This window comes from Abramis brama, assembly GCF_963993115.1.
Source record: "Abramis brama genome assembly, chromosome: 13".
In the NCBI taxonomy this organism is placed as follows: Eukaryota; Metazoa; Chordata; class Actinopteri; order Cypriniformes; family Leuciscidae; genus Abramis; species Abramis brama.
Window position 1 is genome coordinate 12,513,006 of NC_139975.1, and position 13,077 is coordinate 12,526,082.

General features: G+C 35.9%; 1 protein-coding gene across 1 annotated transcript; it reads right to left on the bottom strand.

Annotated features, from left to right (window-relative positions):
- Nucleotides 1-161: 161 nt before the first annotated feature.
- On the bottom strand, nucleotides 162-5,656 carry adra1bb (adrenoceptor alpha 1Bb). The gene is made up of 2 exons (XM_084133614.1): nucleotides 4,504-5,656; nucleotides 162-950 (listed from the first exon to the last, which is right to left on the bottom strand). Exons 1-2 carry the CDS (start codon nucleotides 5,456-5,458, stop codon nucleotides 451-453), a joined length of 1,455 nt encoding a protein of 484 aa, XP_083989740.1. The 5' UTR covers nucleotides 5,459-5,656; the 3' UTR covers nucleotides 162-450.
- Nucleotides 5,657-13,077: the final 7,421 nt, after the last annotated feature.

The window sequence follows — 13,077 nt, forward strand, 5'->3', positions numbered from 1 at the left end:
ATATATATATATATATATATTTCTGTCTGTACAATTAAGAAGTATGAATAATTTAAACTGATGAAAAAGCCTAATCAGTTTTGCAAGAACAACATTGATGTTTGTGATTAAAAATAATTAGTAATAAAAAATAAAAAAAATGCATTATTTAGAATTGGAAATAGTTAAGAAAAATTGCTTTAATTCAGTGTTTGTTAAAGAATACCAGAGTATTCACACTGTGATGTACATTAATGCCAGGTTGTACAACCCCATTTCCAGAAACGTTTTTTGTAACATTGGATAATTTTTTGTTTGTTTGTTGTACTTTAATCTGTGAATCCCAATAAAATGTGCCAACTTTTCTGGAAATGGGGTTGTATGTCAGATTTAAATGTATTTACTCATGACCAGAGGAATACTTTGGGCGAATAAAACAAAACAAATTGTGCCACTTAAAGTTCGACATCCTTACTCTTTCAATTGCTCTTGAGGCCAGTTTCTGATTCCAGCTTGATCTGGTTGGCCTACAGACTGGGTTGGATCTTCCTCCACACGCTCAAGATGATGATCCAAAGTACTTTCAGATAACACAGATGGTGTCCTGCTCCGGGCATGTCTGGGTCCATCCTCCTGAAAATGTGATAGGCCTTTGGTATGATAACTAGGGCTGGGGCTGGCAGAGGACAGGGTTCTCTGGCTCCCATTTAGGTAACTACCATAGTTCACAGAGTCCTTTGAGTCCTGCCGTGAGTAGAGGGAGTTGATTTGTGAGCCCTGGTAGTTGTACGCTCTCCAACCTGGCCGTCTCCTGCGGTGACATCTGCATTTCAGGATGCGGATGAAAGCTAGCTTGAACTCCCGGCTGTAGCAGGGATAGATGATGGGATTCAGGCAGCTGTTTAAGTAACCAAGCCAGAAGATGATTTTGAAGACAGTTTCAGGGGGCCGCAGGCTGGCGTTGAATGCGACTGCAGAGAGAAAGCACACCGGTAAAGGTAGATTATGAGATATTATTGTCATAAAATGAGCCATATATGACATGAGTGTTCTGTTAGTTATTCAAATTGCAAACTAGATTCACATTGCACTGTCATCATGTTAAGAATTTGAAAATGACACAATATTCAGCCTAAGCCATGAAGTGAATTCCAGAGAAAACTTGTCCATTTTCTGTCATGCTGTGTGAGTGGGATTCGTTTTCTCTCTCTCTTATTTAACACATGATTGGTGTGCCCCCTGCTGGCACAATTCGTGACTGTTCGTGATTGTTCCCCCTGCTATTCAACTGTTATATGTTTTAAAGATGTTATTTGCTTTAGCATCCAGCAGGTGGCAGCAACGCTTGCTTACCAAAATGTTCCCCTTTCAAGTTGGTATGAAACTAAAAATGTGTCATTGACAATAAACTAAATGGCAGATGTGCATAGCATTTATAAAGAAGGAAGTAATCCTAAAAAAAAGTTTAAACAAATGAATGTGTTTACTCTTTGATGTGAACTTGGAAGAAAGGGCACGTAGTGCATTAGACACTGTTTAAACATATCAATCAAGAGTAGTTTGGATGATCAAGCTTCTGTTTTTAGGACACATAGAACTAAGTGAATAAAGATAACATGCTTCTGAAGTGTTCTTTTACATTATTATGAAGGGAATATGATGCCATAAAGAATCGCATGCGCAGGGTCAAATTTGTGAAAGTGTACATAAGTTTGCAAGCGTAAGTTAAATTTGCATGCGCAAGAGAAGATTTGTAAAGGTGTAAATCGCCTTTCAAGTGTAAGAAAAAAATATTTGCAGCATTTTACTGTTACTCGTAAGTGTAATTCGTAACAAATCTTCTCTTGCGCATGCAAATTTCATTTACGCTTGCAAACGTATGTACCTGCACATGCGATTCTTTTTGTCATCACATTATCTTCATTTAGAGCTGTGGATCTGTGTCATTAACTGCTTTAGACTGAGATCCCTGGTGTGTAAACCGGAAGCACCTCAGTGCTGCAGTGCACCTCAGTGCATTGACCCCCTGCATTCAAAGTACCATGGGAACCATGAGACTTTGGCTGAAATAATGAATTCATCGATGAAGGCCAAGAGGGTTAGTGGCAAAGATAGGCTTCATCCTTCTTAAAGAAATCATGAATGGACTTTAAATAGACCTTAATTAATGTTAGCACAGCAAAGCAGCTCACTTAAATAATAAATACTCTCATTATTCTGATAACCGCTCTTATATATATATATATATATAAAAAAAAAACTCCTCTAGAATGTAACTGTTCTAGAACAGTAGGATTCAGAGGAAGTTGAGATATACTATCCACATCCTTACATCCTGTTTTTCCAACCTGTATGCAGTCAAGTGGCTCGCTGGGTTTTCTTCCATTGTCTAGTATGACAGGTTAGGAAACTTATCAAAGATTTATGTAACAAGACTCATAATCCCTGTTAGCATGCTTATCTCATGTGTTCAGCAATGAATGAGCCACAATTATGAACCGATCTTCTTAAGCTAAATAGCTATATATAATTATCCCACTTACACTGAATTGAAATTACTTGAAAGATTCAAAGTTTTAAAGAGTTTTCATTTAAACACAAAGTGACCTTGTCTAAATTAACTTGAAACATTGTATCATGATGTGTTCATGTTAATATGACCTCTGTATCTACACTGTAAGGATCCAGTAAACACGCTACTGTTTTCCACTTAAGTTAAATTCAAAGAAAAACACAGTTGCCTAATTAAGAACCAGGCTAGCTGAACTTCGAAGCACACTGCCCTGCTGAGATAACCCTGTCTGGGACAGGAATGACTACTACGCTAATTCATTAATCATAACCTGCCTTTGAGTCTGAATGGCTGCGGTCCAGGGCCTCGTTCTCATACTCCCTGCTGTGACAGCCAAACGACGGATGCAGCGGACCCCACACTGGGGGCCCCGTGAGAGGGACGAGGAAACAAAGTGCAAAAAGATTTATTCTGTCTTGACCCCTACTCTGCGGTCTTCCCACTGACCTCAAGCGTCCAGCAGCAGAAGGCTTAGTGTTGGATAAATCATTTGTACGTATTTCCTGTGAGTGTAAGGCAAATCTATTTAGTTGAATAACTAAAGTGAGTACAAAACACAGAATTGAAACTTTATTATTATTATTTAATTTTTTATGCAGTTTTTTATTATTATAAATATAAAGTTGTTCTGTATTTTGTGTTGTTCCTGTAGTAGGCCTATAACAAAATGAAATAAAAATAGAATTGAAAAAAAAAGTTTTCCATTTACCTTGCCATCCTTGCTAGAATCAATAGACCAATTACAATGATTCATTATTTGTTAATGATTCATTATTTGCATTCAATTTAAACAGTAATAATGATTACTTTTTATAAAGATTGTTTCATCTTAACTGATGTTTGCTAATCTTTCATAGACCCTAAGTAATGACATGAGAACAAATACTGACAGGCATATTTGCAAGGCATCAAGATGTTTAATGCCAAACAGGATGAAGGGAAGGATGTCATTAAGAATTTACAATTTTATGAATGTCAGTATTTTACCTACAATTTATTATTATTACTACTAATAGCTGAAATAATATATCAATTGCCTAAGGTGGTTAGCTGGTCTCCTGAGCTGATCTGTTGGCTGGTTTTAAAGAGGTTTTGGCCAATTTTCTACCGGTCAAACTGGAAGACCAGCAAGAATATCTCAGACTGGCATAATTATAATGTGTGTGTGTGTTTGTGGCCTGGTAAACCCTACATTATGGGGACAAAAAGTACCCAAATAAAGATGGCAATATTTGAAATCCTTGTCCTTGTTGGGACATTTTTTGGTCCCCACGAGGAAAACAGCTTATAAACATAGCGATATAAGTGAAAATATAAAAATGCAGAAAGTTTTCTGTGATGGGTTTAGGGTTAGTGTAGGGGGATAGGATATAGTTTATACAGTATAAAAAAACATTAAGTCTATGGACAGTCCCCTTATACCACATACAATGTGTGTGTTTGTGTGTGTTTTCTCTAGAATTATTTTTGTATGTGGGCTTAAAAAAACTTTCAGAAAGACAAGGGTATATTTAATAAACCTAACAGTGATTGAAGCAAGTAGTCAGCTTAATTGGTACAGGTTGCTACATATAATATTTTATATAAATCATTAATTAAAAAATGGTTAGATATTTTTGTGTGACCTTTATATGTTCTGTAAAAGAAAGAAAGAAAGAAAGAAAGAAAGAAAGAAAGAAAGAAAGAAAGAAAGAAAGAAAGAAAGACCAGCTTAAACTGCTTTGCTGGTCCAAGCTGGTCTGTTAACTGCCAGCTGGTTTTTAGATGATCAGGCTGGGAGAGTTTAAACCAGCTAAGACCACTGTGGATGATTTAATGGATTTAATTTTACTTAATAAGCCGCATAATGTAGGCTACTATTTCATTGCAGCTTATCTTTGTGACAACTTAGTGTGACAACATGAATGGGAGAGGGGGGACAAATTGTGCAACTGTGTATAATAAAAACCTACCAAGTGGTAAAGTGAGGAAGAATGGCAACCAGCATAGCGTAAACATTCCAACCACAACCCCCAAGGTCTTAGCTGCTTTCTTTTCCCTGGAAAACTTAAGGAGTTTGACCGTGAGAGAATTCCTCGCCTGATGAGCGCGACTTCTGGCTGCGGTGCTGGTGTCCTCGTGCACCTGCGAACCCCTGTGAATCCTCAGCGTTATTTCACCCGAATTCATCGTTTCCGTCTTCACACCAGCTTCTAGATTCTTCGTTGTCCGTTTAGCCACTACATAAACACGGCAGTACATGACTAGAACAACAATTAAGGGGATATAAAAGGAGCCGAGCGATGAGAAGAGCGCGTAAAAGGGTTCCTCTGTTATTGCGCACACCGTGTGGTCCGGTGACGGAGGCTCCTTCCATCCCAGCAGGGGTCCGATAGAGATGACCAAAGACAGGACCCAAACTCCCAGCATGGCCAGCAAAGCTCTGGGTCCTGTCACGATGTTGGGGTATTGCAACGGATGGCTCACTCCGATGTAACGGTCAATGGATATTACGCACAGACTCATGATGGATGCTGTGCAACATAACACATCCACAGCGGCCCAAACATCACAGAAAATCCTCCCGAACACCCAGTAACCCAATATTTCCAAGGTGGCTGATACGGGTAACACAGTTGTGCCCAGGAGCAAGTCGGCAATAGCGAGATTTACGATGAAATAATTAGTTGGAGTTCGCAGGTGCCTGTTGCACACAACTGACAGTATCACCAGGATGTTTCCAGCCACCGCGAAGATGATAAAAGCCCCCAAAGCCAAGCCGAGCGGGACGGCACGGGACAGGAGTAGAGGCTCGAGTCCTGTGCCATTTAACTCGGAAGAGTTTGAAAACACCGGTGACTTTTCATACGCATCCAAAGAACCGATTCCCCAGGACAGTGTGACTTCATCTTCATTTTGTTGGTTCATTTTGGCGAAAAATATTCTCCATTGCTGACACTTTGGTTGCCCGCTTGAGTCAGGTTCCTAATAAATGACTAGAACGTTGCGTGAGTTACTAATGAGCAATGTTTTCATTCTGATGCTCTCACGTAATGTGAAAAAAGAGTCTCTGTCTCAGGGGTAAGACTTTAATACCGCCCATCTCTGCTTCAGTCTCTCCAAACTGAATGTCGATTTATTTAAACAGAGGAAGAGTGCTGAAGAGGCAAACAAAATGCTCTAGCCATAGGAGGAACTGCAGAGTGTCTTAAACTTTTAAATAACATTTCCATATTTGTCTGTCTCAAATTAGTTTAGAAAGACACCATGTTTCCAAATAATTTAAAAAGGTTAAAAAATGGGAAAGAAATAAATACAACCCCACAAACGTTACAGACAGATAATAATTTTGCTTTTAAATCAAAAGGCCCTTCTTTCAGAGTTATTGGTGATCACTGCAAACGAGAGGATCTGTTTTAATTGTTAAATATACACTCAAAAAATAGTTTAGTTGGTTTAGGTCAAATTAATTTACTTTTACTTAATTTGAATTTGTAGTATGTTTAACTCATTTGTCAAAATAAATTTTCTTTTGTTGGTCCAACTAGATTTTTTACAATTAATTTTGAATTAAGGTTTGAATTATTCAATTAAGCCATGAAAGAAAAAATCAGAAAAAGTTTTCAAGAACATTTTGTGAAGCATGCAGTAAACTAGTGTGACATCACAGGTTTATTTCTGGCATCACAGGCTTTCCACTTGTACCCAGACCAGACCACATAACAACCATGCCACTTTTGCTACACAAATGTGTCTCATGCAAAGACTTAGCATATCTCCTGTGGAGTCTGAAGATGAGCTCATTGGGTTGGAGACATGAGGTTTTAATCTCAAGGTGTGCCAGGAACTGGAGAGCTTTTTAGGTCCCAGTCTTTGTTGTACTTTTTTTTTTTTTTTTTTACTATGACATTTGGCAGACATATTTTTTTTTAAATTGACAGCAAGTTATATTGTACGCATCTTTATTCATTCCCTGTGAGTCGAACCCATGACCTTGGCGTTGCTAGCACCATGCTCTACTATAGTTATAGTTGTTATGAATAGCTATAGTTGAGCCGATACTGCAGCATTTACGCCAAAGAGACGTCTATAGAATGCCGTAAATGGCATCTATTTTATGATCATAAAGCTAGTTTCTTAATGTATTTATCTCTATAATTTTGCTGAGCAAAATATGTCCACGCTTGTGTTTATATCTCTATGGTTTTAGAGCTGACAGATCAACTTCTTTTGCACTGATAGAATTTATAGAAAAAGTTACAAATGCCATAGACAGGAAGCAATATGCAGTAGGGATATTTCTAGATCTCAAAAAAGCTTTTGATACTGTAGATCACAAATTATTGATTAAAAAACTACAAAGATATGGTATTAGAGGAATTGCACTGACATGGTTATCCAGTTACCTAGAGAACAGAAAACAGTATGTTGAAATACAAAACAATAAATCACAGCTGTTGCAGGTTACATGTGGGGTGCCACAGGGTTCAGTGTTGGGGCCATTATTATTTAACCTTTATATAAATAATATATGTAAAGTGTCACAAATTGTGGAAACCATTCTTTTTGCTGATGACACAAACCTACTATGTTGTGGTGAAAATTTGGAGAAGCTTCTGGATACCATGGAAAAGGAAATGAGTAGGATAAAGATTTGGTTTGATGAAAATAAACTAACACTGAATTTGAGTAAAACCAAATTTATAATATTTGGGAACCGATTAACAGACACAGATAAGAAACTTATGATAAATGGTATAGAACTAGAACGAGTATCTGAAATAAAATTTCTTGGGGTAGTTATTGATAATAAATTAAGCTGGAAACCTCAGCTAAAACCAAAATATCCAAGTCATTAGCAATATTAAATAAAGCCAAAGAACTATTGAATAAGGCTTCTCTAAGTATGTTGTACTGCTCCTTCATACTCCCATACATGACTTATTGTGTGGAAGTATGGGGGAACACCTACAAAACAAATACATATCCAATCTTCATCCTACAAAAAAGAGCTATTCGAATCATACATAAAACTACATACAGAGAACCAACAAACCCATTGTTCATTAAACTCAAAATATTAAAGTTTAAAGATTTGTTTGACTACAAAACTATTCAAATTGTTTTTAGAGCACATAATAACCAATTGCCTAAAAATATCCAAGAGCTTTTTCAACTGAGAGAAAGCACGTAAAATTTCAGAGGAATATCAATATTTAGTAAACCATTAATTCGAACAAATAGTAAGTTCCACTGTATAACAACTCAGGATGTTATCCTGTGGAACAACAAAAATAATGATTTAAAGTTATGTAAAAACTTATTGCAACTGAAATTTGTATTTAAAAAAAGAATCCTAGATGGATATGAACTGGAACAGTGATTTTCAGAGCTTTGTTGATTTTTATTTAGTTTGAATATATAATGATGCAAACAATTTAAGCAGCTAAAAATATCATTGAAGTGGGGGTAGGACAAGAAAAGTTATATTTAGTTTTGTTGTTGTATTTTTTTAACATGTTCAAAAAAAAAAAAAAAAAAAAAAAAAAAAAAGGTAGGCTATATTAGATAAAACAACATCAAAGCTAGACAGAGAACAATCTTCTTCTTCTTTTGTTTTAATGGCGATTGGCATCCAACTATAAGGTGCATTATCGCCACCTACTGAGTGTGGGCCTGAGTCAACTACGGGCGTCGGAACCATTGTATATGGGTGGGACAAGACCCACCCACTTTTTAAGACCAATGATGTTGGACCCACTCACTTTTACCGTCTCTAATTCAGCCCATATGTCTGTTTTCACAATGAGTCTGTTTTCTCATGCTATAGCCAGACAAAAGTTTTAAAACACATGTTATAAAAACGGACACTTCCAGTTCTTGATTATTATTGGCTGAGCAGTGTTCGATGCCATTGTAATATACCTTGTAACCACACAGTTGAGAGTCATAAAATGAGACGACGCGCAGCCAGCAAAGTTGCAGTGGAAAAAAAAAACCCATCACAGTTCAAGCGCCAAATACGCACGGGGACAAATAAATATATCATGTAGCTTATCACATCATACGAAGTTTAAAACATTTAAATAGACATTAATTAGTAATTAATGTAGGCTACATGAATCTTAGTTGATTATAGGCTATTAGAGCTGGTTTGGTTGCTGAGAGACGGAGACGCGCAGAGACGGCAATTAACGCGCTGTTTGATTTGTGATCATGCTGTGCTTATTCCATTCGAGTATCATATTGTACAAGGCTTAAATCATTTAAATATACATACAATAATATACAATATCATATCGTAGAACATGTAGATGATTTAGTAGCCTATTTGAGTTGATATTACTCTTGCCAAGATTCTGAGAGATGCAGGCATTGACGGATTTGCGTTCATTTCATTTCTACGCACTTATAATTGCATAGAGAAAGGTATTTGGCTTCGGGAACACCCCTAATCTACTCCAGTAAAAAAATTCTGGAGGATGACCTACCCACATTATATATATATATATATATATATATATATATATATATATATAAACACTGTCCTTAAATTCTGTTAATTATTACAGTTCTTCTCAAGTAATTTGACAGAACAATAGGAACATGAGGGCTATTTATACTGAGAGACTTATGACTAACAAGGAACACCTGAGAACAATCAAACAATGAACCAATGAGAACACAGGACACATGACTAGAACAACCAATCAGACCTTAACACATAGAAAGAGGAAGCACATATGCTTCCCTTGCCCTCAGGCTTGTTCGACTTGAACCAGCGCTGCACAGACCTATCGGTTTATGACATCAAAGTACCGCAAGAGCGATTGAAAAGCATACGGAGCCGTCTGCTCTCTAATCTCTCTCGCGGTATTTTGATGTCATTCACCGATCGGTCTGTGCAGCGCTGGTTCAAGTCGAACAAGCCTGAGGGCAAGGGAAGCACATGACAAACAGGAAGCATGACAGTGAGAATTACAAAATAAAAGACATGAAAATATAAACCAAAACCAAACGTGACAAACGCTAACATAATGGTTGTTCTTCAGGCATTCATTTCCATCATGATTTTGTGATTTGTAATTTTTTTAATAAATTATTGAGACTATAGGCTACTTTTATCTGACTTTTACGTGTTTGATCATGTTTTATATTGAGAAATGGTTTAGGCTTTCCCTTTGAAAGCAATGAGTTATTAGCAGCTGCGTTGCAAAGAAAGCTACTAAAGGGTACGTTTCTTTGGTAGAAAGAAACCACTAAATAGCAAGCTGCTGAACAGTAATGTTAAAATGTATATAGTAGATTGTATGCAGTTTTATAATGATTTTCCTACACCAGTATTGCAATAACTCACCACTTGTGTAGGCCTACTGCAACATTGTGTATGCATTGTCACACATAAGTTTATCTGACAGCGTTTATGTTTCTGGTTTTGTTTCTCTAGCATTAGCTAAATATTATCAGTCTTTTGAAATGTTGACAAATTGCCATTTTCCATTCATGTCTGCTGTGTTGTAAATTGTCTAGACCAATAATATTAGTTCACCAAATTGAGACTAGTTTGACAGGTGAGATTCTGCTTCTTCTTTTCAACATAGCGCTTGGGAATTAGATGAATAAAACATAGAGCTGTTTCTCTAATTCATATTGATCCTAGTCGGAAGTGTTTTTATTGTAGAATCTCTTTTGACAGCGTAATAGTCCATACTGAGGGTTAATCTTTTTTCCAGGAAACTTGCCCATACATATTAATTAAGCTCCCGTTGTTCTTCATGTCAGAGTGCTTTTATTATGATTTGGGGGTTTCAGTAGACATGAAGCATCTGAGTCGTGATAAGAGAATATTTTCGACTAAACTTAATGTGCAGCCAGACACTATCAGGTACATCTGATGCTTGGCATGAGGGATCGTCCATGTTCAAAGTATCTCCAGTGTCCTTTTTCAGAGAACATATTCAGATAGAGATTTTTTGGTTGTCCAAGCACCTGGAAGGCGTTTTCTTTGGCAAGGGAACATTACAACCTCCTGACCTTCCTGGTTATTAATCAAACCCATGGCATCTGCTAGTGCCCTGAAATAAGAACACAAATCCATCCACTTAAAATCAGTTTACAATGCCTTGAGAGAACTCTGAAAATATCCTTTTTTTCTAAGCATTGCTCACATAACATAGTCTTATATAGAGTTCAGGTGGTATTGAGTGGCTTTAAATGGAAATAGAGACTGACTGACTTAAAAGCCTCAGGGGAGAACAACAGCACGGACAGAATAAACTTTGATCAAATCGTAGTCTCTTCATCAAATCATGGACTCTTCAAGGGATAGTTTATCCAAAAAATGAAAAGCCTGTCCTCATTTCCTCACCCTTATGCTGCGTGACTTGTCCATGGGACACAAAACCTTTATTTATTTATTTATTTTTCATCTTTAGTGACAATTCATACTGACCAAGGGCCAAAAAACTGAAGACAAAAAAAAAAAAACAAGCAAAAATATATATACCAAATTGCATTTGAAATACATTATTTTCATGCTAAGTATAGGCCTACAGCAAATACATTTACATATTAATGTACTTAATATAAATACCCTGCAATTGTACTTTTTACTCAATTGTAGTTGTTATTGATGTACTTAAAATCTGCTAAATTGGAACAACTAATTTTGTACTTCTTATCTGGAAATAGTGCTGAGATCCAACCAAAGATATTTGATTGTGTTAAAATGTAACTATTGCAAGTATACTTTAGGTACACTTTCTATATCTTGAATTTAAAGACTGAAATTATGCATAGATCATACTTTCCTTACTATTAGTGAAATTAAAACACATTTTAGGATTAATATTAAGAAATTTTGCATTGTGCAATATAGAAGTAGCCTACTCCAAATAAAGTTGTATTATCAGTATCATGTACTTGTACTATGCATGACATAAATGTATTTTAAATACATTTTGGCATAGGCTTTTTTTCACTAGGGAAGTAGTCCATCTGCCACATTTTCAAAACTGGGTTGTATTTTTGATATAAAAAGAACCTTCTGTGTTCTTTCGCAGAATAGATGCAAGATTGCTTGTTTACAGCAAGTCAAATTTCACTTCAGTAGTCTATGTGATCTGGTTTTGAAATATGTAAGCATGTCAGGCTTAAGCACAGATGAGAAGTGTGCTTTTTACTGATGCTAGGGACTTTTTAATTCCCAAATCATCAGACTGTGGGAACTAAGAACGAATCACCTTCTCTACGCCACGGGGAAAGTACCGGAGCTGAGAAAGAGGACGTGCCTTACCTCTGAACCGAGATATAAGCTTAAATGCCTTATTAGCATGGGGATTTGACATTTCCCATGATGTTTAGTTTACTATACATATGATGTTTAAAATTATTTTTCTGACCCTCTTGGTCTTGATGAATGATTTACTGTAGGACATGGTAAAGATTCCCTGTCCGTTAGCACTCATGTATTTCATCAAAGTCAGGCACTTTTATGTCCCAAGGATTTATTTTTATTAAAATGAACATATTTCAAACTTAAAACTGCCATGGAGACTTTTTTTTTTTTTTTTTTTTTGGCTTCTTTTCAAATGCCATTTACTGTATTTTTAATTGTATTGTTTTACCCTGGTCCCAGAGCCACACTATAAATCTTAAAATGTTATTAAATATAAGTAAAAAAGTAATTTATTATATGTTAAATATAATGTGATGTGTAAGGAAATATGAAGGTAAATATTTCATTATGTGCATTTCAAAGCTGCATTTTTCTCAATTCATGCAGCATGTGCTGTTCATAAATGTCTTTAATAATAACTGCATTATTTAATAATAATTTGAATATAATTATGCAAATGTTTTTTTTGTGCATATTATTTTACATATAGGCCTACATGCAAAAATACTGGCTATGAAATTAGTCTGTAACAAGAGAAAGGCATTTCACATTTCAAAATTCCACCACAGAATGCTATCAAATGATAATATGTAATATAATAAGTAGTGTTAAAGATATTTGTTGGAAAAATCTTTAGAAAGAATGTTAGGGTAAAAAAATACAGTATTTTCCTGTGGTGTTTGTAAAAGTGTTTAAAAAATGTGTAAAAAGAAAGTTTACTTTCTTTCTTTTTTCACAGGGCCAAAAGTGGCTGTTGGAGAAACACTTACTTACTGAAATATGGGTTTGGAATACTGTAATTCATCAGTTTAGCATTGCTGTTAATTTATCGTTTGCGAATTCCTCTCATTCCTACTTTCATTACTTAACCTCTGACAACTAAGTAATGCTGTGATGAACACTCAGCTATAGCGTAAAAACAAATCTTTTCCCTTTTTGCTTCATACTAAAACTGTCAGATTAATGTTGAAATCTTAACATATGTCTCTTTTTATAGTATTTTGTTGTGCTTCAGACTATAACATGAGAGCTGAGCTCCAGGAATAGACAAACTGTCACATATAGCTCTCTGAGCCACTATAACATTTCCACAAGTAGACATTTATTAAAATGATTTATCTTGAGAAAATCTTAAGAAGCTAAAGTGCAG